General features: G+C 34.1%; 1 protein-coding gene across 6 annotated transcripts in view; it reads left to right on the top strand.

Annotated features, from left to right (window-relative positions):
* Positions 1 to 27,191, top strand: part of NAALADL2 (N-acetylated alpha-linked acidic dipeptidase like 2) — a 1,333,736-nt gene that overhangs the window by 1,012,762 nt on the left and 293,783 nt on the right. For all 6 annotated transcript variants that reach the window (XM_019463211.2, XM_019463212.2, XM_019463208.2 and 3 more), the window contains 2 exons: positions 352 to 557; positions 5,265 to 5,384. In XM_019463211.2, the coding sequence (XP_019318756.1) occupies positions 352 to 557; positions 5,265 to 5,384 (326 nt within the window). The remainder of the gene's footprint in view (positions 1 to 351; positions 558 to 5,264; positions 5,385 to 27,191) is intronic.

Raw genomic sequence — 27,191 nt, 5'->3', positions numbered from 1 at the left:
CATACACACATTGTTTACAGGGCACTTCCCACTATGATTCTGGAAAAATGTTAGATAAAGGTTTCATTGTGGCATATTTGTATACTTCATTAATTAAAATGCGTGTTGTAAAGGACAGTAATATGGATCTAAGCTTTGGAATCATAATTGAGTTCAGCAGCTGCCTCTGCTTTGATATACACAGATGTGTGAATCAAGACAGTGGGTGAAAAATGTTAAAGTAGTCTTAATTATTAGAACAATTTTACATAATTGTTGCTCGGTTGTGCAATAGGATTATGTAAATGTCATTAAATTTATTGTTAGGGTTTATATTTTGTGTTAATGGCCCTTGTTTTCTTCTGTTTCCAGATCGGTATATCGTAGTTGGCAGCCGTCATCACACTGCATACAGTTATTATGGACAAGAATGGGCCAGCAGCACTGCCATAATCACAGCTTTTATCCGGGCCTTGATGTTAAGAGTTAAGAGAGGGTGGAGACCAGACCGCACAATTGTTTTCTGTTCATGGGGAGGAACAGCTTTTGGCAATATTGGCTCATATGAATGGGGAGAGGTAAATGTACATTAATTAATATGTTCTTCTGGCTCTCGTGCACTCACTGTCTCTTTTTGACTGACAAAATAAAGTTGTCAAAACCAAGGATAAGAATGTGCCTCTCAACCATCTGCTAATTTGTTGAGATCACCTGTAAGAATGAGGGGGAATTAGATCACAGTGAATTATGTATGACCTGCAACTACCTTACTCTTGCTGCTACCAGACCTATAGACTATGATATACCCACAATTGTGTTTGCCTGGTTATTGTATTTCTCCTTAGACAGGTTGACAATTACTGGACAAGAAAAGATCAAGTGATGCATGCAATTACTTTTTTTCTTTTTAACTTTCTAGCAATTATCTGGAATTAGGAAACAATCTGTTACGTTAAATGTCTACTACTCTAGCATTATATCTTAGCTCTACAGTTTGTAGATTGGCCTCAAAATATTGGTTTCCTTTCTTCTTCCCTTTCTTCCTCCCTCCCTCTACTCAATTCTCCTATTTTTTTTTAATGTTTATTTATTTTTGAGAGAGAGAGAGAGAGCAATTTGGGAAGGGACAGAGAGAGAGGGAGACACAGAATTTGAAGCAGGCTCCAGGCTCTGAGCTGTCAGCATGGAGCCCCAGGTGGGGCTCGAATTCACAAACCATGGGATCATGACCTGAGCTAAAGTTGGACATTTAACTGACTGAGCCACCTAGGTACCCCTCAATCTTCCTATTCTTATACCTCTATCTTTCTGTCTCTTCTGCATCTACCTATTAACCTATCTATCTATCTAAACTACCTTAGGAAGCCTTTATTCAAACGAAATCTAGCATGCAGTGGATCATTGTTAGAATACCACTGGAATATTTAAGTTTCAAACCTTTTGATATGTCTCTGTTTCACAGATGCACTGTATTTTTAATGGGATATAACAACCAATAATTGGATTGATGCCATATTAAAAATAATGAAAATATTGTAAAACTCTCAGATATTCTATTTACTTTGTGATTTTTTTTAAAAAAGAAGTTTAGTGGGAAAATGTAGGGGAAAAAATCTATACAATTTTATCTAGGAAAATAAAACAATTTGATATTCTAGTTTGTTTGCTGCCTCAGCTTTGGGGAAAAAAGAATCCTAAATATCTAAGGGCAAATTCTATTATTTCATTTTTTTATTTAAGTACTCACAACAAAGATAAAATGTCTATTGACTATAAAGAAAATATCAAAAATATACAAAAGAAAATAGCAAGCATCTTTTTTAATTTGAAAAATAAGAAGTCTTAAAAGTGGGAAAATTTTAGTGTAAAATTTATCAAGATATACACATTGCAAATTAGAATACTTTTCTATACTCAAATTAGTTGTGTGAATGTTTATTCCATATTCAAAAGAACTAATTCAAATGAACAAACTCCATTGATGAAAGAACCTTTTTAAATTGACAAATTTTTAGTAAGATGGCAAATGTTATAGCTAAACCAACCTCTCAAACTTCTATTCCAAATTACTTACTTTAAAGACATAATCAAGTTATGCAACTTGGGGAATATATATGTGAATTGGGCTGATTTTAGTATTTAATGTTTTTTAATCATAAAGAAAACAATACTTTAGTTTTCTTGCAACAGTAAGGTGTGTTTTTAAAAAGTATCCTCAAGATTCTTTTCAAATTCCAAAAATTTATTCCACTGTATCATACAGCCTTCTCCATATCTATCTAGTAACTTTCATAATAAATTTGTGTTAATCCTAAATTAACATGTATATTCCTAAACTATGTTCTTTCTCAAATTAGGCTTGTCCAACAACAGACATTCTAAACTTATATATCCTGAGCCCCTATGCATGGGGAAGTTTATTGCAAAAAGTCTTTGAATTTATTTGAGCATCAAGCATCATAGTTTGTAAGTTGAATCAATATTATGGCCTTACATGTATGTAAGCAATTATATTTTCAAATTAAGTAGATTTTTTATGGTTAATAAAATATAAATTTATTTGTAAGCTTTACTGAATTCATTTTATCTTTTAATAATTTTGTATTTTCTCTATCAGTAGATACAACTAAAAAATCTATAATGTAGGAGTTCATAGGAAAAAGTATTTGTGTCAAAAAAAAATCTCTTACATTCAGTTAGAGTAGAACTTACATTCAGTTCTACATTCAGTAGAACAGAGTAGGGACCTCTGTTCTAACATATTTATGTGTGTATGCATGTTTGGCAACTAACTATTCATTCAGTCATTTTCTTACTTTTTCCATGACTAGGTAGGCAAAGATATATGAGTAAAGAAAATGGTGAGTAAGAACATGGTGAATAACATATAGATTTGATTATTGGCTCATAGAGTATACTATATAAAATTACTCTATCTCAGAAGATTATTACAATACTGTTCATAAAGCCATTTTGTAACTATCTGGCTGAGAAGGAAGTTAGGAAACTATTAGCTTTTCCATTCTGTCTACTTTTACCAAACTACCCCTGAGAATGAAACTTTTTCTTTTAGACTAAAGTCAATGTAAGCTCTAAATTGATTTCCTAGTGAAGCTGAGTAAGGAAAGCACCTGTTGACATGTCGTATTGCCCTATTTAATTTTGCTTGCACAGGAACACCTTGGAACCCATAGTTGTAATTAAAAAGGTTAGGTGATATTGGTCAATAGACTTAAAACTGTAATTTATAGTGATAGAGTTATTTTTATTTTTTTAATTGAATCAATAATAATCTTGATCCTTGAGGAAAATTATCATACTTTTTACTAAATAAATAGTACCATTGTTAAATAAAATAGTACCATTTACTAAAGAAAAGTACCATTTCTTCTATTCAAGATGCTTCATTTTTCACAGGCTACTGTGGATGTTACAGTCAAAAGTCAGACTTCAAATTCTTTCTGACATAACATGGATGGTCTTAGGCAAAATTAATTTCTCCAAGACTTGATCCTCCAATGAATATACTAGCATGAGGTTCTCATGAGTGTTAATAGGACTAACATATATATATATACATATACATATATATATGTATGTGTGTGTATATATATATATATACTATATATATATACTATATATACTATATATATATATACTATATATATACATACATATATGTATACTATATATATATACATATATATGTATACTATATATATATGTGTATATATATATACATATATATGTATATATATATATAGTGTCTATGTGGTAGTATGTAAATATGTAAAAAAAAAAAAGTGCTGTTTTTCCACAGCACTTGTTGAACAATTTTTTAAGGGACATCTTTTTTTAAACAGTATTATGTGTGAAGCAGAGTATTTAAGCTTAAGGTCATCATTCCTATTCATTTAAAATATTTACTAATTTTAGGTGTGCCTGAGTAGTTCAGTTAGTTAAGTGTCCAACTCTTGCTTTTGGCTCAGGTCGTACATGATCTCACTGTTTATGAATTTGAGCCCTGTGTTGGGCTCTGCACTGACAGTGTGGAGCCTGCTTAGGACTCTCTCTCTCTCTCTCTCTCTCTCTCTCTCTCTCTCTCTCTCCCTCTCTCCTTCTGCCCCTCCTCCTCATTCTCTCTCTCTCTCCCTCTCTCCTCTTTCTCTCTGTCTCAAAAAAAATATTTATTTTAAATGAAATGTCTTTTCAGCTCTCTTGCAGAGGTATAGCTGAGTGTTCAACTTGAAATAGGGATAATATTATTGATTTGTTAGGTGCACATGCCCTTATAGTCTTCCATCTCATAGTGTTGGAGAAAGAAAAGTAAGTTCCTAAGACATGAAGTTGTTCAGTTTTTAAGTCATTTCCATAGAATTGTCACCATGATGATTAGTCATTAAATATTTGTGCAAGAAAGGAGGAAAATAATAGAAGACCTTCTTAGTGCACCTTATTAATAGGCTTAGTGGTATTCAGTTTGGGGAATAGTTCAGCAGAGAAGTAGAGAAACCATTCTGCTGAAATCATTTTATGCTACTCATGTGCATAAAATGTATCAGGTTTTATTTCAGGTAATATGTGCAGGGACAAAGGTGTATTATGCCCCATTTTGCTCAGAATAAAGAGCCACTTATGTAAAAATTAGCTCATTGTCTCAAAGGAAAGGCCTAGTTTGATTAATCACTGAAATAGTTTACCCATGAATTATTCTCTAATTCAATAACTATAAAATCAAGTTCTGTGTCTAGAGCAAACTTTCCATTCTGTATTCTAAAGTTGAATCACATACGATATTAACCATTTAAGAACATTTTCTTTTAAAATTTGACTTTTTTCAGGAACGTGCTTAAAATTATTTTGTCATGGGGAGCCTGGGTGGCTCAGTCAGTTGAGCGTCTGACCTTGACTCAGGTCATGATCTCACAGCTTGTGAGTTCGAGCCCTGCGTCGGGCTCTTTGCTGACAGCTCAGAGCCTGGAGCCTGCTTCGGATTCTGTGTCTCCCTCTCTCTCTGCCCCAACCCACTCACATTCTGTCTCTGTCTCTCTCAAAAATAAATAAACATTAAAAAAATATTTTGTCATATATGATATGTAACTCCTTACCCTCTTTATTTAAAATCCTTTTATGACCTTTGTACACTCTAATAGAATAGATTTTTTAAAAACAGTTGTATACTATGGTGATTTTTAGTAGAAAGTATTTCTTATTCAACATATAAATGATAAATTAGAATCTGTTACTTTTATCATGATAAAGATTTTTTTGTTTGTTTGTTTCAGGATTTCAGGAAGGTTCTGCAGAGAAATGTTGTGGCTTACATTAGTCTCCATAGTCCCATAAGGGGTAACTCAAGTCTATATTCTGTAGCTTCACCATCTCTTCAGCAACTGGTGGTAGAGGTAAGATGAACTAGTTTTTAATAAAACGATCATACAAAATTGCCTATTCTCCATAATTTGGCATATCTTGATGTTTTCACTTTTTTAATATGCATAAAACCATCTATGTTTTTATTATTTATTTATTCATTTACTTATTTACTTATTTATTTATTTTGAGCGCGCGCGAGAGAGACAGACAGAGAGAGAGAGAGAATACTAAGCAGGCTCCACATAGTCAGCACCAAGCCCTACATTGGGCTTGATCTCATGACCCGTGAGATCATGACCTGAGCTGAAATCGGGAGTCGGACACTTAACCAACTGAGCCATCCAGGAGCCGCCAAACCATCTATTTTAAGGAACTATCTACTACTAATTTTTTATCAATATTCCTTTAACCAATTTCTTATGTTCTGCAATTCTGCATCCTGCATTTGCTATGGTGATAGTTGTAGATAAAATTTTATAGTTATAGAGAACATATATAAAAATATAAATTTATTTCTTAAAAATTGAAATTCAGATTTCAAGTTCCCAATTCTATTGATCTTGACATTTTGTGGTAAATTTGGTTACTTTTAGATTTCTCCCCCCTCATTCATGTTTTGAGCAAATTTGGGACCTGCCCTATGTTTTCAACAATATTGTACTCTGCCTAAAAGCAGGATCTATGTCTAGTTCCTAGAATATAGTGATAACTAATTAAAGATATTTAGAAAATATTATTTGAAAAATACTATGGGAAAGGACAGCATTCATTTTCCTAAAATGTAACTTGAAAAATAATCATGTAGTTTGTGATAATGTCTCACTAGAGATATTTATTTATTTATTTTAAATTTTGTTACTTCTGGTCTGTTTCAAATAATTTTCCAGAACATCTTTCCTGTTTGTTAGTTGAGTTCATGCTTTTATTTTTCAATCTTTTTATGACTTATACTACAGATAAAATGATACATGTTATTCTTCAGAATGAAAGTAATCATGCCACCACTGGAGGGTAGTTTCCTCCCACCCCAAAAGGTTATTGATGTGTATTCGAAATGACCTTTTCAATGCCCGCGGTTTCCAGTGAGTGTCATAGAAACTGAACTAGAAAAAAAGAGAGATAATGAACAGTGCTTTAGATTAGCCATAATGCCTGATTGAAATGTAATGCAAACTAACATTTTATGACTTTCATAAAGTATTTTCTAGTTTAATAGTTTTCATTGACATTTCCATATGTAGTATAATAAAGAGGACATTATGAAAGATGAAATGGATAAATCTGTACATTTGAGATCAGCCAAACCTCAGTGTGCATGCCCTAAATTATATCCAGTTCTGTAAGTGAATTCCTCATGCACTTTGTACTGCTTTGCATTCTGACTCTCCTACCTGCCTGAAAAAACTCAAAAGAAAATCAGCAGATGTCTCTCTTGGAAAGTTAAGATATTTCTGTACAAGTGAGATATCAAGGAGGATAGCATTAGCTCAAGTATCTCGCAACTGGGGCAGGTTAGTTTAAAATTTGTCTTTTCCTTCTCATGTGTTACAATATTTATATTTTGAGAACCTTGGAAGATATGTAATCATTGAAATTCATAAGCAAATATAAATTAAAAACTGTTAAGTGCTATAAAATCTAGAGAAATATTTATCTATAGAAATTTCTGAGAATAAAATGCTATTTAAAATGTTTTTGCACCATCTTATAACAGAGAACTGTAAAATATTAGCATTTAAACCCAATTATCTAAAAGTACAGTAATGAATAGTGACATGGAAGATGTACCTTTTTATCTGTTTGGGGGAAGACAGTTTTTGTTCTATAGTTTAAAATATTTCTATACTAATCCAAGAATTAGTATATAAATTCTAATTTATTCAAAGAAAAATTCCTTTCAGTTGAAAGAGAGTATATGTATGTTCTATAGGACAATTTAGAAAGGTAGGATTATCAGAGATTCAAAAAAACAAAAGCATATGCAATTTTAAAAAATGGGAATTACTTAACTATCTATATTGAGTTTTATTAACACAAAGCAAATATACAGGGTAATTTAAGATATATTTTACATACAATAATTCAATGCCAGTATTTTTCATTAAAATGTGTCAACACACTTAAAAATATAAAGGGGAAGAGAACTGAAGGAAACAAAACCTCACAGTAATTTGTATAATTTAAAATAACGTAACACCAGTGGCATTTTAAAAAGAAAGATTTAAAACATTTCTTTCAAAAGAAAGGAACTGATTAACCGATTATAACATCAGAACATAAGTAACTTTACATACAAAGACAAAGATATTTTATTAATCTTCAGGACCTCTGTATTTCATCATTTTACTTAGATTCTGTTACCATATGCAAACACATGTTTCATATAAGGTAGTATAGACCAAACAACCAAGCAGAAACAAATTAAAAATGATTTTTCTACAAAGAACATTTTTTTTTATAAAGCATGCTGACTAAATTGTGAATGACATAAGATTATACAGAATTTTAGGTACTCTTGTATAGCAATGTGCAGAATCAAAAAAACAAAACTTTCTAAGTCCATGTGACAGAAATAAGTATATCAGGTGTAGTCTTTAAAGTTTAATATACAGTACTACATTTATTTTAAAGACTCTACAATTATAGGATAGTTTTTTTTTACATTTATTTATTTTTGAAAGACAGCACTAGTGGGGGAGGGGGAGAGAGAGAGAGAGAGAGAGAGAGAGAGAGAGAGAGAGAGAGAGAGAATCCAAAGCAGGCTCCAGGCTCTGAGTTGTCAGCACAGAACCTGATGCTGGGCTCAAACTCACAAACCATGAGATCATGACCTGAGCCAAAGTCGGATGCTCAACGAGCTGAACCACCCAGGTGCCCGTATATTATAGGATATTTTAATGGACTATCAGCTTGGTAAGAAAAAATAAAAGTGAAGTAGTTACCCTAAATCAAATAGCTGTTCAAATTTCACTAATAATGTGTTATCCCGATCAAGGAAGATGACAGTTTCACTGTCCTTGGCCCATTAGATATTGATATGCTATTATTTTTGTTTAAGTTAGATTTACTGGATGAATCAAAATAATAATTTACATATAGTAACTAATGTTCTCCCTTCTTAAGTATCAGGTTGATGAATTTTGACAAGTGTGTACAAGCAGGTAAACACCATGACAATCAAGATACACAGTATTTCCATCTCAAAAATTTCCCATCGTAGCCCTTTGTATTCAGTCTCCTCTCTTCTTCCCTAGTTCCTGGCAAAGACTGATCTGATTTTTGCCCAAATGTTTTTTTTTTCTTTCAGAATAGCATAAATAATGGAACCTTTCAGTATATAGTCCTTTCTGTGTGACTTCTTTTACTTAGCATAATGATTTTTAATTTTTTTTAATGTTTAATTTTGAGAAAGAGAAAGAGCATGAGCAGTGGAGAGGCACAGAGAGAGAGACAGAGACAGAGACAGAGATAGAGATTCCAAAGCAGGCTCCTATCAGTGCAAAGCCCCATGTGGGGCTTGAACCCATGAACTGTGAGATCATGTTAAAGTATGCCCATGTTGTTACATGAGTCAGTACTTTTACAACATCTCTGACAAGGAACACAAGTCAATCATGTCTGGGATGAACGCAACGTACATTTGTAGCTCTTCCTCCACTTTGGTATTCTAGCTTTGATTTTGAGGACTGACATTAAAAAAAGAAGCCATTTCTCTGAAGTTAGTCTACTAAATTTGAACTAAATCATACTGAGTGGAGAGGATGCAATTTTTTGAGGATTCAGATAGGTTTGGTGAATCTGAATCTACTACCAGTGACTACAGCTTTTTCTTAGAACTCATGAAAGGTTGACGTTAAAAAAAATTACCTAAAGAATAATGAAAAGCTGATGGTTACCAAAGCTAAATAATAGGAACATGAGATTTCATTGTACTGCCCTCTCTTCTTTTGTATTTATTTGGAAATTTTCATGATCACTTGAAAAAAAACTCAAAAAAAAAAACAGTTTTTCTAAATTGTAACACTGATAACTAATAAATTAGTTTGTCTTCTGAAAGGAGTAATAATCTACCAGTGAGCTACCCACTGAACAGTAAGTAAGAGGCAAAAACTAAGGCTTTATGTGGTTGGTTTTTTCCTGTTACTTTTGTTACCATTTTGAACCAGCATTTCTGCTTTCTTTGTGCTATCAATATTTTCCCAAAAAATAATAATTAGTTCACTTAAAGCAGCTTGCAACTTTTGAAATTAAAAAATCTCCATTTGAAAAACTAAAAATTAAATATAAATATTTTTAAATCCCTATTTCAGAAGTGGCTATATATTTTCAAATTATAAATTACCTCGCTGTATCCTTTGCAAAAATATTAACTTCATAGTAATATTTTACTTATTTACATTTTAGTATGCAAAAATACAGGGAAATAACTTTTTTTAATATGAAATTTATTGTTGAATTGGTTTCCATACAACACCCAGTGCTCATCCTAACAGGTGCCCTCCTCAATACCCATCACACACCCTCCACTCCCTCCCATCCCCCCATCAACCCTCAGTTTGTTCTCAGTTTTTAAGAGTCTCTTCTGGTTTGGGTCCCTCCCTCTCTAACTTTTTTTTTTCCTTCCCCTCCCCCATGGTCTTCTGTTAAGTTTCTCAGGATCCACATAAGAGTGAAAACATATGGCATTTGTCTTTCTCTGTATGACTTATTTTACATAGCATAACATTCCAGTTCCATCCACATTGCTACAAAAGGCCATATTTCATTCTTTCTCATTGCCACGTAGTATTCCATTGTGTATATAAACCACAATTTCTTTATCCATTCATCAGTTGATGGACATTTAGTCTTTTTCCATAATTTGGCTATTGTTAAAAGTGCTGCTATGAAACTTTTTTTAAACTTATAGTGGTAATGTGCATTATAGACACATTATAGACACATCATATCAAAAAAGTAAGTTAATTACATAAAACAACAAATTTTTGACAAAATCCATTAAAACATTTTATTTATTTTTTAATGTTTATTTGAGAGAGAGACAGAGAGAGAGAGAGAGAGAGAGAGAGAAAGCTGGGGAGAGCCAGAGAGAGAGGGGGACAGAGATTTCAAAGTCAGGCACTTAACCAACTGAGCCATGCAGGCACCCCTCCAGTAAAACATTTTAAATGAACTAAGTCTTTTGTTGTGAATTCTTCTTCCAGTCTGTGGCTTGACATTTCACTCTCTTCCTGTAGCAACATACCTTAATTATTAATCTTATACAAATCTTCTAAACAGCATTTGTTTTTCCAGAATCTGATATAAAGCATGGCAAACTTAATTTGGTATTGATGTTTAAAGAGCATTATAAACCTTTATTATCTACTCTCTCATTCACAAGCATTTGAGTGAGATAGATGATAGACAGATAGATAGATAGATAGATAGATAAATAGATAGTAGATAGAGATACTTTTCATTCTACTGTGGATTATATAATATTCTATAGAGATGAATAGAGTCCCGATGCCTCCTAAATGAGTAGGGAATAAAAAGGGAATAAAAGATCTTTTAAGATCCATTTTTTAAGAAAAATCTTCTTTGAAAATAATTTCCATTGACTCCTTAAATGTTCAATAAAGGATATATAGGTCAATGTCCTCTTAGTTAATGAAACACAACTGTCTTCATGCAAATTTAGTTGTGAAATTAAAGATAAAATAAGATTTCTCCCCAAATAATAATTTTAAATATTAGGATATGATACTAACATATATCTCTCTCTGTTCCTCTGTCTCTCTGTCTCTCTCTGTCTCTCTCTCTGTCTCTCTCTCTGTCTCTCTCTCTCTCTCTCTCTCTATACATATATATATATATATATATATATATTGCTGTTTCACCTTTATTTTTTGAAATAATTTTTCATAGTTCACAGAAGGTATTGATTTTGCCTTTTAGAAAAATAGAATTTGATCATCCATATATTAGTCAGTGCTCTATAAATCTCAAGTAAATAGTGAAGAACTTTCTAAGAGGTTATTTTGGGGAAGCCTCAAGCATTTGTACATATGAAAGTAGTCAATCTCGCTATATTCTTCTTAAATGTCACTTTTGAAACACCTGTGAGACACTGGCAAACCTGATCAACACCAAACTATTGCATCAATGTTGTAAAACTGTCCACATGATGCACAATGTTGTTGTTATGTTTTTAGGCCATGAAAAAAGTAGCAAAGCTGTTTTTCAGTTTTATAGTGTTTTTTTTTAAATTTTCATGTTTTATTTTTTAATACCAAGAACTGCCCACTAGAAAATATAGTACATATATCTCAATTCAACTGCATACATTAGAGCATTGAGCCCAGAACCAGACTACACTATTACTTCATTATGAATAGCACAGTCTGTTTCAGAGCTCTAAAATATGATAAATATTTTTATAAAGAACCCAACTGTATATGACATTGTTGTAGGTATTGTAGGGAACAAAATTGCAGATGAAATGTCCCTGTTACTCTGGAGCTTATGACTTTACCACAAACCTAAGACATGCATAAGTAGCTAAAATATAGGGGTGAGTGTGATAGGACTATACTGGAATTCACAGGAAAGACGCAAATGAAATCAGTTTAATTCAGAATCATGCATCATATAACAGTGGCAAAAAGATTGAATATACTCAGAATCTTGAGGAAATTTAGCGGTCTGTCTTGTCAAGGCCCAATATTTTGATCATGTAAACGAACTGCTCTTTTACTGAACCACCCAATGCTTCTTTTCAAATCACACAACTGATGTCCATTTCCATTTCCTTGCTCAAATCAAGTGTAACTTTGTTATGCTTCTGATTTTTTTCTCCTGTGGAGGGGTACTGGACTGCTACAGCTGTGTCTGCTGTGGTACTTGTACAGTTGCTACTAAGTGCCACAGGGCTGGTTTCCATTCTGCCTGTTTATGTCACTGTTCTCTAAGGGGTCGAAGCAAGACCTAGGAGATATTTTAGTCCTAGATGGTAATTGGCTCAAATGCTTGAGTTTCCAGAAGTCTGATTTTCAAAAAAACAGTTATTAAATTAATTTTTTTTTCTCTCGGGAGCACCTGGGTGGCTCAGTCTGTTAGGCGTCTGCCTCTTGATTTCAGTTTAGGTCACAATCTCTATGGTTTGTGAATTTGAGCCCCCCATTGGGCTCTGCGTTGACAGCACAGAGCCTACTTGGGATTGTTTCTCTCTCTCTGAGCCTTCCCACTTGCAGTCTATCTCTCTCTCTCAAAATAAATTTAAAAAAAAAACTTAAATTTTGTTCTCTTGATTTTATTTTTACACACTGTGGAGTTAAAATAACTAGTCCTAGTATGCTATGGCTGCCCTAACAGAATACCACAGTGTGGGTTCCTGAAAGAACAGAAATGTGTTTTCTTAGAGTCCGCAGGCTAGAAGTCCAGGTAAGATTCAGGCAGGGCAAATTTCTCCTGAGGCCTCTCTCCTTTTCTTGCAAAAACCAGCTTCTCACTGTGTCTTCACATGTTCTTCCCTGTGTATGTTCATCCCTGGGGTCTCTTCTACTTCTTATAAGGACACCAGTCCTACTGGATTAGGTCTCCCTCCTTATGCTCTCATTTAACTTTAATGACCTTGAAGGCCCTACCTCCAAGTATGGTCACATTGTTGGCTAGCTTTCAACCCCTGAATTTTGGGAAGAGACAATTGAGTCCATAATACTGACCAAAATGCAAAGTGGTAGAGTACAGAAGGTATAGTGGTCGAGTTAAAATAGCTGTCTTTTCTTTTTCCCTTTCTGTCTTGTTGATCATTTTAATACAGAGTACTGAAACAAAGCTTAATTTCTATTCTACTTGCCCATAAAATATAAAAGTAAAACTGACTGTGAAACGTTCTCTACTGGCTTGTCTTTCATGATACATGACATAGTTTTTATTTGTCTATTTGTTTTTATCTTTGTTAGTTTTTATCTTTTGTTTAGTCTTTAAGGAGAGAAATTCTCTGTGATTTCTTGCTCACTATAAATTACAACTCTTTTCAGTGGATTCTACTTAATTCTACTTAATTTATCCTCCTTTTTGCTGCTTCTACTACCAGTAGCCAACTGAAGTGACCATAAAGACTAATAAACTGATTTAAAATCCTATCTTACACTAATTTACCACTTCAATAAAGTCTCACATTTAAAATTGTGATTCTATTGGCAGGTTAATCTATCTCCTAGTTTTACAATACTTTTCTTTGTGTTAAAACCAAGCAATCCCTCCAGTTTATTACTGTTTTACAAGGTTTTCTGTTCAGTATATGCTAGCAATTTGTAAATCCCTTTTTATTTAAATCTAGACACCAAGGGAAGTCTTAGTCAGATACTGGCTAAAACCTTGAATTTCAGAAGGCAACTGATTTAAATATTTGGATGACATAGCCAAAGAACAGGGCAAACAATTAGAGATATTAACATATTAATAAATTGAGTGTGAACTCATCCATATAATCAAAATGAATGTCACATTCTTAAAATGGCTTTAGCTGAGTTAGTTTTAGTCTGTGACTTTTTAAAAATATTTATTTATTTATTTTGACTAAGAGAGAGAATGCAAGCCAGGGAGGGACAAAAAGAGAAAGAGAGAAAACCTCAAGCAGATGAGGCTCAAACCCACAAACCTTAAGCTCATGACCTGGGAGTAAATCAAGAGCCATATGCTTACATGACTGAGCCACATAGGCATCCCTAATGTGTGATTTTTTTTAATGTTTATTTATTTATTTTTGAGGGAGAGAAAGAGAGAGAGCATGAGGAGGGAAGGGGCTGTCGTGCAACTCAGTGTGATGCAAAAGGAAAGGGTTACTGAGTCCAAATGGCTTGGAACAATGAGAGCCCCAAAGGGACTGCACCAAGAAAAACTTTTAAGCAGGAGAAGACTGAGTGAAGCCCTGACTTGGGTAGTTCTCTTATATTTATTGGGGAGTGAACAATAGTATGTGAAAATGAAAACAGAAAAATAAGATAATATCATGTGAGACATACCATGACCCTAACTACATGACTGCCTATGCATATACATCATCTTGGAAGGAAAAAACTTCAGCTATTTTTAGCATATGTTGTTTCCAGCATGTCTTGTTTTTCCCTTGGCTGAGCAGCTACTGGGTTCAGAATGTGCTGCCTTCAGCATGCATTGCTCTTGTCTTACTTTATCTCTTCTGTCCTCTGTATTCCCACAAGGGACAGAGAGGGAGCGAGAGAGAGAGAGAATCCCAGGCTCTTTGCTGTCAGTGCAGAGCCTGATGCAGGACTCGAACTCACAAACCCTGGGATCTTGACCTGAGCTGAAATCAAGAGTTGGATGCTTAACTGACAGAGTTGCCCAGGCACCCCAGTCTGACGTTTTGATTAGTATATTAGACACCAGACCTCTATAGGACTCAAAAGAATAACCATTTACTCAGGAGAAGTATTAGTGAATCACCACTTTTGGCAGGTTAGATAAAACTGTTTCACCTATATGTATGTACCAGGAACATACAGCATCACCTATACAGCATCATTAATGAAGTATACTACACTTTACCATTTTAAAAAATGAAACTTATTCTGGTGAACTAGTTGTCCTTTATCTCCACTTGATCTTTAATCTCTTTTGGTTAGAAACCTAACTTAACTGATGTCATCGATTAAGTATCTATATAGCCGTTACAATAGTAATGTTTTGCCCTTATGATATATGACATTTTATTTAAAATTTTTATGAGTAATTAAATTAAACAGAAATGGTTTCATGCTTAAAAATTTTTTTTCAAATATATCTACTGGGATGATTTTAGTTTCTATTGGCATATGCTTACCAAAAGTAAGTTGTATAAATTATGATTCCTTTGCTTTTGTTTGTTATTTCTGGTTTTTTTTTAAGTTTATTTATTTATTTTGAAAGAGAGCATGTAAGCAGGGGAGGGACAGAGAGAGAGAATCCGAAGCAAGCTCTTCACTGTTTAGCATGGAGCCTGATGCTGGCCTTGAACTCAGGAACCATGAGATCATGGCCTAAGCGAAAATTAAGAATTGGATGCTTAACTGACTGAGCCACACAGCCACCTCTGTTATTTCTATTTTAAAGGGGCATGTTAACCAAGCAATTTTGTATTTGTGTTGATATTTTGTATTTGAATGGCCCACTTGGTTTTTTAACAAAATAATTTTTTCCTATATACCAACAATGAATTACCTGATGGAGAAATTTAAAATGCAATGCCATTTACAATAGCAATGAACACAATAAAATACTTAGAGATAAATTTAATCAAAGGAGTGAAAAACATGTACACTGAAAACTGTTAAGAAATTGATGAAAAAGAAGAAGACACAAATAAATGGAAAAAAGTTCATGTTCTTAAGTTAGAAGGATTGCTATTATTAAAATGGCCATGCTAACAAAGTGGTCTACAGGTTCAATGCAGTCTAGATCAAAATTCCAATGATGGCACACCTGGGTGGCTCAGTAAGTTAAATGTCTGACTCATGATTTCAGCTCAGGTCATAATCTCATGGGTGGTGGGATCAAGCTCCACGTCAGGCTCTGTGCTAACAGCTCAGAGCCTGCTTGGGATTCTCTCTCCCTCTCTTTCTACTCCTCTCTCTCTCTGCCTCTATCACTCTCTCTCAAATAAATAAATAAACATTAACAAAAATTCTGATGGCATTTTTCATAGAAATAGAAAAAAGTTATCCTAAAATTTGTGTGGATCCTCAAAAGACCTCAAAGAGCCAAAGTCATCCTGAGAAAGAAGAACAAGTCTGGAAGTATCGCACTACCTGATTTCAAAGCTGTATTACAAAGCTATACTAATCAAAATAGAATGGTACTGGCATAAAAACAAGCACAAAGGCCAATGGAACAGAATAGAGTATACACATAAACCCACGCATATATGGTCAACTAATTTTTGACAGAGTACAAGGAACATACAATGAGGAAAGGACATTCTCTTTAATAAATGCTGTTGGGAAAATTGGATACCCAAATGCAAAATAATGAAACTGGACTAATGTGTGGCATGGCGACTATAGTGAATAATACAACATTATATACTTAAAAAAATTTTTAGAGTAGATTTTAAGTGTTCTAAACACACACACACACACACACATACAATTACCTATGTTCACTCTGTGAGGTGATGGATATGTTAATTATCTTGACCTGGATAATAATTTTACAACATATATGTATATGAAATCATTTTGTACATTTTAAATATATACAACTTAAATGATTTCAAAGAAAAAAATCTAAACTGAAAAATCTAAATAGGCTTTTGGTAAAAATAGCAAAGGAAATAAATGCTTTGGCTAAAAAAAAAGAGTTACCTGAAACAGAAGGAAATTGATATAGTAATAATAACTGAATGCTTGAACAAATAAACGTGATAATGAATCTTTCTTTAAACTCATACTGCCCAATGTGTGCTGTGAAAGGTATACTAAGTAGAACCTTCAGTACGTATCTTATGCGTGACAGTGATCCAGAGGTAAATAGAACATGCAGTCTTTCCCAGACTTGTTTTGCTCTAGAACCTTTTTCCTACAGGCATCATGTGAAAATGGTCAGGGAAATGTTGCTTTAAACAAACCCCATAGGCACCTAAAAATTGAATTTTTTACAGAAACTTAAATAAGTATTCACTCCCTTTACTTTGAAAATGGATTTGTTCACAGGGCAAGATCTACAATTCACATATACTTTTTCAGAAACACACCTCAATATACAATGCTGATAAGACTTGAAGGCACTGATTATTCCTTCCCTTTGATCTGGAATTTCACCTGCAAATTTATAGCCTTAAGCATCTTATAATTTGACACTAATCTCTCCACAGTTACTACTGTTAACTATATTTTCTAGTAGGAAAATTATAATTTTAAGACCAGGGTGATAAAATAAATTGAACAGCATAAGAAATTAAGCTATTTTAACCCTGATATAACAATAGTCCTGAGGGCCATGATAACAATTTTCTGTATGTCTCCAAGGAGTAGAGAAATAATTTCAATTCAGCCTACGGAAGAATTCTCAAAAAGGATGAATTATCTAAAGGTGCTCAAACATTGTACAGGTGTCATGAAGAGGGCTTGAACATTTTTATGGGTGGTTGCTCCAGCCAGTCTTTATTTATGTAAGAACTCACTTGTGAATTCATCCTTTATTTGTGTTTATTTGTTTAGTCGCATAATGTATGTGACAGCCTGCACTTAGTTTCTGGGTTGTTAACTTTCATGTTTATTGCTTATTTATCCATATTGAGCCTTTACAAATTCTGGCTCTAAATCTATAAACTATATATATTAATAGTTGATGAATATAAGAGACCATGACAATTTTAAGTCCAGTTTTGATATTTACAACTCTTTTTTAAATCAGTGTAACTGCATAAACATGGAAAGTAGACACATTCATCTGTGATAACCATTTCACCCTGAGTAGCCCCAAATCATTTATGTGTGACAGTCAATTGCTGATACAGAAAGAGTTAAAGGTGGCAGTAGCCCAGATGGAAAACTGAAATAGACATGAACCTAGAGAAGATTATAAAGAAAAGCTAGTTTAGAATCACAGCATCAAAACTAGTACCCTTTTCTACAGTACACTTTTCCAGGTAAGGTAATTCAGAATTGTTTAGGTTGAAAATTTCAGAAATTGAATAAAGGATACTAATTTATAAATTATGTGTTACATGAAACTTAGTCATCTTTGAAATAAAATGACATAATTTCTAGCTGTATATGGCGCATCATCCAAAATGTTAAGCAAGTTTCACTAATATTCAGTAGGTAATTATAAGTTAAGAATGTAATAAGATATTGCAAGATCTCATAATGAGGTGACAGGCTCAAGATCTTTGGTGAAGATCAACAAAGGTGATTGGCATTTTCACTTTATCCTAGAAATAGGAACTTGATAAAGAACTACATACATTACAAAGGATTTCCTGAAAACTAAGCTATCTCCTTTTATTAGTTTATTGTGCTCTTTGTAGAAAAATTATTAACATTACATGAGCAAAAATAAAAACAATAATCTATAATTTTGCTCAGAGAAAACCACAGAGAATATTTTCCTTTGTGTAATGCATGTAGATACATCGTTACCAAAAGAAAACTGTATCTGCAATTTTTCCACTCAATGTATTATAAATAGTTTATATTTTAAAATATATATATGTTATAATATCTTTGGTACATAAGTGAATCAAGTGAAAGCAAGTATAGGGGGATTTATTGTCATATAACTTTTCCGTAGGTTTGGAATTTTTTTCAAAATAATAAATTCAATTAATGAATGTATTTTATTTCATAGCTATATTACCATTTGTTAACCAACTCCTTTTTTAAGAACATTTATATACTGGGCAAAGGTGTTTGTTTGTTTGTTTGTTTTTAAAATATTTTTTTATGTTTATTCATTTTTGAAAGACAGAGAGAGACAGAGCACAAGCAGGGGTGGGGTGGAGAGAGAGAGGGGGACACAGAATCTGAAGCAGGCTCCAGGCTCTGAGCTGTCAGCACAGAGCCTGACACAGGGCTCGAACTCACTAATAATGAGATCATGACCTGAGTTGAAGTCCAATGCTTAATGGAATGAGCCACCCAGGTGCCCTGGAGTGCCTCTTCTTATGTGCACTTTTTCACAACGTTGTTTTAACTTTGTTTTTCTTATTATTTGCAAATATTCAAGCATAATAGTATATATGTTGCTATTTAATTTATATTTGTTTATGATTGGTTGTATGGGGAGAGGACTGTGTTGTTGGAAGATTGGGAGAACAATAGTGCACATCATAGAGCAATTCCTAGGACAGTGACAGATGTAACTATCCAATGTCCCATTTTCTGATTGAATGGGGTCGTAGATTTGATGCATTATCCTTTCTTCAGGTCTTTACTCAAAATCACCTGAGTGAGAAATTCCTGGCTCCAATATTTGAACACCATCCTGACATTTTATATCTCCTTTAGAGCTTTACTTTTTTTTCTCTTCAGCACTTATCATGAACACTTTATATATATCTTAATTTTGTTTATTATCACTTTTCCCAGTAGACTATAAACTCCTTGAGAGGAGAGAACTTGGATGGTTTTGTTCATTGCTATATTTCTGTAGTACCTGGTGCATAAAGACCAATAATATTTCATGAATAAGTAAATAAGTGGATATTTGTTTTCTTACACATTCTATTTTTATTAAATAAAGTTTGCATATGGGATTTCTGCTTCCGATTGGGATATAAAAAGTTGCAGGGGACCGTTGATTCTACCCTAACAATGAGAACAAGTGAGAAAGATTACAAAAATCACAGTTTTTACAAATCTTAGATAAAACTCTTTTAGAGATCTGAGGCTGGAAATAAACCCAATAAACTGAAATCCAGAAACTGGCAGGTCCTTTGTAGGAGAAAAGGGCTGCCTCAGCCATGGCAGAATGACAAATGAGAAGGGATCTAGGAAAGACATGGGTGAGGAAAAGTCAGCAGAACCAGTAAACTTTTGACAACCCCTGTGAGATGACATGATGATTTAGAATTCTGGTAGCCTCCACTGTCTCCCTTAGACCTGCACTGAGCACATAAGGTAGGAACCAAAGGCTGGAGGCAGGGAAGAACAGCTGTGAGAAATACCTTCAGAACATACCAGATATTTGCCAGTCAAGACGAGCTGCTGAAACCTGGGTTAGGTTTGCTGAGAGAAATCCCTCTGAGGTGTTCCAGATCTTCACTGAGTACAAAGAAGAAGCTGCCAGTGGCTGGAGGCAAGGAAGGATATATGAGAAAAATTACTCTGAGGCACTCAGAATTTTACTGAGTACAAAACAGATTGTTGGAGGTGAGGAGGCAAGATAGGTAAACTGAGAGAAATCCATCCCAGGTACTCCAAACATCAACATGTGAAAGGCAGTAGCTGTTGAAGTTTAGACCAGGGCAGTCAGGCAAAAAGAAATCTCAGAAGCTTTGAAAACCAGTCATAGGACTGGGAGTGAAGATTATTCCAAGCAGGCAAAACAAAACAAAACAACAGAAAACTGGCATTTAGGCTGTAAAACAGAGAGATATCACTCATGGTTTGGACCACTGGCATCTGAACATAAAGATATCACTGGAGTCACATCAGGAATCAGACCTCAGCATGGAGTTCACAATAAATCACACTGTTAGCATAAACTACTGGATAGTTTATGACCTAGGACCTCAAGCATACAAAAGACTCAGGCAGAATATTCCAAGGGCTCAGAGCTCATCTCTCAGGAGTGAAATGTTCTGGGTTTGAGCAATCCAGGCCTGCTGAGTTAACCCTTAACTCCATCCTACACAGAAATGTTAAAATGATTCTTCATAGTGAAAGGAAATAATTTGCAGGGAGAAATTGAGCACCCAAAAGGTAAATATAATCAGTATTTCATGGGAAAATGTAACATATATTTTTTTTAACTCTTTAGATATATCTACTAGAATGGCTAAAGTTAAAAAGACTGTCAACACCATATAGTGACAAATTTTTTGAGTAACTTGAATTCTCATACTTCATCGGTGATAATATAAAATGGTACCACCACTTGAAATAATGATTTGGCAATTTCTTACAGAGATAAACATATATCAACCATATTACCCAGTAATCGCAAGTCCAAGTATTTATCCAAGAGGGGTACAAATGCGACTATACAAAGATGTGCACAAGAATGTTTGTGAGAGCTGTATACATAATAGTCCAAACTGGAAACAATCTAAATGTCTATCAGTAGAAGAACAGGTAAACAAATTGTAGTTTACTCACACAATGGAATGTACCTAGAAATAAAAAGGAGCAATTTGTTGACACACGTAACATGAAAAGTTATGATTTGCCATAGAAACCAGACACAAGAGTACATATTGTATGTTTCCATTCACTCAAAGTCCTAGAACCAATCTATGGTGAACAAAATCAGAATAGTATTTACCTTGAAGATCTGAGTGTCATTGTACATAAACTTTAATATGTATGTATTCAGGGTAAATCCTAAAAAAAATCATCCACAAAAGGTCCCACCTCTTGCTTAGTGACGTGAAATTTCTAATACTGCTGAGGCTAAGCATAAAATACTGTTGGAAAAGAAAAGGTTACCCACTTCTTAGTAAGAAACAATTAGGGAAACTAAAATATACTTATCTAAGAGATACGTATTAGCCAACATCTAGAAAATCTCAGCATGAATGTTAAAATAATCATTAGATTCTAAGTCTGTTAAAATTACAGTAATTTTATATTCAGTGAATTCTTCAGTTTGCACAGGAGGCTCCTTAAATCTGAAGTTTTCAAGAGGCTGCTGTTCAGTATTAAATTTCCAATCATCAAATGTATCTCAGAAGATAAAATCATGAAAATTGTTAGCTTCAAATATGTATCCATAGACTGAAGACACAGTTTATTTAGCCAAAAGCTTTTTAAGTAACTCAGAAAATCTGTGCAGTTGGCAAAGAAGGCCATGGCCTACAGTATCGTCTTTTAATCTCTCAGTATCTCGAGGAGCATTCAGTATAGAAATACATCTTTCAGCTCCCTTTGAGATAATCTTTCAGAGTGCTGTATCAACTGTCATGTGACATGTTTAGAAATTTCTCAAAAGATCTTTTCATCATGTTGAAAAAGATTCTTATGGACATACTGCTTCATTAAAAGTAGTTTATTTGTGTCAACATGTTCACTAACCTATTAGTTTTATTTGAAATTACTGATTTCTGGGGCACCTGGGTGGCTCAGTCAGTTGTATTTGACTCTTGATTTTGGCTCAGGTCATGATCTCACGGTTGGTGAGTTCAAGGCCCGTGTCAGCTCTGCAACTGACAGAGCAAAGCCTGCTTGGGATTCTTTCCCTCCCTCTCTTTCTGCCCCTCCCCTGTTCATTCTCTCTCTCTCTCTCTCTCAAAATAAATAAATAAACTTAAAAAGAAGAAATTATTGACTTATTTTTATTTATTTTTATTATTATTATTATTATTAATATTATTTTTTATTTTTTATTACTGACTCATCATTTACGGATGAGATTCTAAGGTTTGTCTTAAGGAATTTTATGAGGTAAACATAAGAAGAGATTTAATATAACGTTTGAGATTGCCACTTGGTAATTTACTACTTGGTAATTTACTACTAGAAAATCTTCCAGCTTTTTCTAATTTCCTTAAGCATTTTATTAGGTGAAGGGAATTGAATTATATGTAAGCTTCTTCTCTGCTCATTCCAATAACAACTTTTGAACATGGACACACAATTTGTTTGAGTCTACTGCATTCAGGCATTGTTCCTTAAAATAAACATACCTGGACAAGAAATAAGAATTTTATAAACACACAAAATAAGTACTTGGGAAATAAGCTTTCCAAAGAAATGGTGCTAGCTGAGCAAAATACATATGGATCAAGTTGTTGCAGTATGTATGTATTCTTAACCACACTATATCCTAATAATTGCTTCTTATCCTATTGAAGATATGTACGGAAACTATTTGGAGAAATGCTGAAAAAAGATAGTCATTCTTCAGATAGCATTCACATAGCAACTCATGTGCCAGGCATGAATCAAATTTTATTGAAGTTTACATTTGACTTTTTGGCCTTTTTCTTTCACTGTCCTCTTATTTTCCTCTAGTCCCTATAAACCTCATCTTTCTAGGCTTCTTTATTAATCCTTTTCTCATCCTTCTATTTCTTTATCTTCCTTTCAAGGAAGTTTAACGATGAAGGGCCTAATGTGTCCCCTAACCTATCATTTAAATTTTTTCCTCACTTTTATTTCTTATTTTATGACTGCGTTTGACCTCAATTCAGTCCTCTCTTCTTTTTAAAATCACCTCAAAGGAATGCATTTGTTCTTTCTAGACTAAGTCGCTGATGATCCTCACTTCAAACATAAGGGTCCTATATTAAGATCAATGGGCTACCAGTCTTGGGAGTGTGCATTTGGGTGTTTGGAAGTCACAGCATTGACTACTGAAAGCAGTGCAGACTTCTTTTGCTGAGAAGAATAGAAAGGAAAATTAGTATCATGGATGTGTCAGGTCCTGTACTGAGTACATGCTTATATAGTATTAATTATTTCATTGTGTCCTCTAAATAATTCTACAAGCTTGAAATTTCAGTTAGAGGAGGTACAATTTATTTAGTTTTGCAGCAAAGAATTGCTGGTAATGAAATTAGACTGGCAGACATGTAAATTACAGCCCGGCTTCTTTCACACTTTAGAGCAGCTAGTCCTGGAAAGAGAGCAAAACTATGGCCAACGGGGTCCTTTAGTCAAACAGATGTATTGAGGAGCAAGATAGTTTAGCAGAAGGACTATTTCCCAGCCAAGTGCTTTATTTGGCAAGGGTGAAATTAAAAGGAAAATACAATACAGAAAAATGTCCTTTAACTGTAAATAGTGCATACAAGTGCACAAAGAGTAAAATGTTTCCTATTATTTTAAAAGTTTATCTGTCAAGAAAACCCAGTTAGAAAACAAATTAATCATTGGTTTCATAAAATATACATATTTATGAAAACAGTTCAGTTTATTTGAATAGCATTATAATAGTCAATACTTTCAAATCACAAAAATGTCTCTTAAAAGACATAATTATTTGCAAAACCATGCAAGTAGCATAAATCATGTTTACAAGGTATATTTTAATCATCTTATATAACTGCTGCCATCACAGTGAAATGCCACTGTACTGCTATTTTGTACTCTAATTTAAGGATCCTATATTCTCAATTACTGTTGCTATTTATTCTAAGAAAAATAAGAACATAAGTCAATTCACTTCTTTTAGTAAAGAAAGTAAATTATGTTTTGAGAATGTCAAAGTTATTCTTAAGATATTATAATACTGATATAGGTTATAACACATCCAATAAACACAAAAATATACAGTGATATAGATGATTTTCACAGGCTGTGTGTGTGTGTGTGTGTGTGTGTGTGTGTGTGTGTGTGTGTGTTTGGTGTTGGTTAGAAACAAAATTAATGAGGCCAAGGATTGATAAGAACTACAGTTAACAACTGAATTGTGAAAAGCAAATTACATTGTTTAAATTGCTAGCCTTAACCAGCAGCATAAATAATTTTTTCTTTGCTTTTTTGTCCTGTGGAGAGAGGAGGTAGAAAGGTTGGTTGTGTGACTCTTTTTAGATAACAGCTTCTGACTGTTACTCTTATCAGTGATGCTCTTTGCCTATGTAGACTAGTTCTAAGTTGAAATACAACTACCCATCGCCTTAATGATTCCTGGCTTTCTGTCTTAGCTAAGAATGGAGAGACAGAAGCAATGTAGAAATCATAATTTTGATGTCTAATATACGTGTAGAAAGAATTATTCCAGCTTGACAGTTTATTGGTGATATCTGGTCAGTTGCTTAATGTCTTCCAGCCTCAGTACGGTTTATTATGTGAAACAGGGTTAAGAATAAAACTGTCAGCCTACATCAAACAAGTTATCGTGGTAATAAAGAGAGATTGTGTTTGTTAAAAGGTAAACTGAGACACGGTAAAAATTTTCAGAGTTTATTTGAGCAAAAAGTTGATTTGAATTGGGCAGCACCAAACTGAAGTAGAAAAAAATGCCCACACCATGGGTATGGTATAAGCACTAGGTATTATATGTAAGTGATGAATTCCTGAATTCTACTCCTAAAACCAATATTGCACTAAATTTAAATAAAAATTGGAAAGTAAGAAAAATAGTGAAAAAGTTCCATCAGTGGAGCTAGGGGCAAGACTTTTACAGAGAAGTGGAAGCAAAGCAGGGAAATTATTTGATTGGCTGTGGCTTAAGTGGTTGCCTCCTTTGAGAAAGCTAGTTGGCTGCTCATGATTAGTTGTCTTTACATTTTGATTTCTTAACCTTGAGGCATTACAGGCTTAGGTTTTAGATTGCTCTGTAGTACGAAGGCATTAAAACCATCTCTGTCTAATGGGCTTTTATTTAACTAATTTAACATGTCAAAAGCACTTTTAAAAATTGCAAAGCATGCAAATGTGTTTTTGTATAACAAGACATCAAATCAGACTCTGGTAAAATCAAAGGGTAATGGCATATTAGCTTTACCCTGCACCTCAGAATAGGGTGCCGGAACTTTAGCCTTCCCAGATGTCTTTCTTCTTGGAGGGCAGAGGCTAAGAAGGTTCTCCGAGGCTCATGGAGCCTACATCCCCAGCATGCACCTCTTACTTTCTATTCCTCTTTATGCAGACTCACACATCAGTGACTTGGAGGACTTCTGCTACCCAAATGGCATTGCTCTTTATTCCTTCACCATTATTGGCTTCCTGAATGATAAATTTGGTGTGGCTTTCAAAGTTCATGCTATCCTTCTGATCTCTAGCTTCGGCAGCCTTGAGACTGAGTATGGAGTTATACCCCCAGCCTTTGAGGTTATCATTATCAGATAGTTTCTCAAGAGGCCTTATTTACTCTCTATGATTCCTTAGACTGAAAACTCCTAGATGTGGCAAAAGTTGCCTTGGGGGCTGGTTTAGAAATAATGTGTCATAGAACAAGCGTAGACACAGCGTGTCTGACCTGGGGCATCTAACTCTCTCCCAGTTGTTAAAGCCCCAAAACAGTGGAGTCATCCTGCATTCCTCTCCTTATCTCACACTCTCCATCTACTCCAGTAGGAAATCCTGTTGGTTTTCTACCATCAACATATAACCAGAATCCAGGCACATCTCACTGCATTCTCTGTCTCTATTTTTGTGCCACCTAAGATGATTTCTGTAGCCTCCTAATGCTCACCTTGCTTCCATCTCTAACTTCAACCCCCAATCGGTTCTCAAAATAGCAGCCACAGTTATTCATTAAAAACCTAACTTACTCCACACTGTGATCTGCTTCTCATTTCATTCTGGGTAAAAGCCAAAGTGCTGATAGTGGTCTAAAAAAAAGCCTTGTGAGATCTGATCTCTGACCTAACTAGTCCCATCTTTTACTACTCTCCCTTTGCTCACTGCTGCAGTCATGGTCTTTCACAGTGAGAATTACCCTGTCTACCTAATTCAAATTTTCCACCCCAACCCTTCCAGATCACTACTGAGTTCCTTGTCTTGTATTATCATGGCACTTACAGCATTCTACATAATGCACTTATTTATTGTGTGATTGATCAGTGTTTTCCCTGTAAAATGTAAGGCACATGAGGATATGGAAGAATGGTTGTGTTTTGCTTACTGATGTTTTCCTGGGATTGAAAACAGTGCCTGGTACATAGTAAGTCCTCAAATAGTCATTTTACAAATGAATGAAGTGTAATTTTCTTTTTTTCCCCTTGTTTTTGGCCCGTCTGAGGTACTATTTAGAGAATTAAAAGCTGATTTTGTCTTTTCCTCCAAGTTCCTCTGTCCCAGATTTGATCATTTGTCCTCAGTGTATCCATAGAGCCTTTATATCAAGAGAATTCCTGGCAGCTCCCTTCTCTGACATACATAATAGCCTATGAAGTCCATAAAGATTAAGCTCCTTTCTGGAATCTACACTGCGTCTCATTACTAATTTGCAGAATTAGTTACACAGCATCTTCTTAAATAAATTTTAATATTTCTATAAACCACCTAATCTATAGATACATTTAATTAAAAAGTTCACTTGGGAGTTGTATGTCTGTAGCAGAAAATGTGTCTAATCTAGATATGGTGAATAGTTTCTTGGACAAGTACAGAATGCCTGGCACTCCTAGAATTGTTAGAAATATATGTTTTGGCATTATTTCCTTTACCCTTTATCTAAATAGTCTATCAAATACCTCTGTAGTCTGAGAAGGATTGGCATCAACTTAAGTAAAAGTGTTA

Source organism: Panthera pardus, unplaced genomic scaffold (genome assembly GCF_024362965.1).
Source record: "Panthera pardus isolate Hobbes unplaced genomic scaffold, ASM2436296v1 HiC_scaffold_16, whole genome shotgun sequence".
Taxonomy (NCBI): Eukaryota; Metazoa; Chordata; class Mammalia; order Carnivora; family Felidae; genus Panthera; species Panthera pardus.
This window is presented reverse-complemented; position numbering and strand designations above follow the sequence as displayed.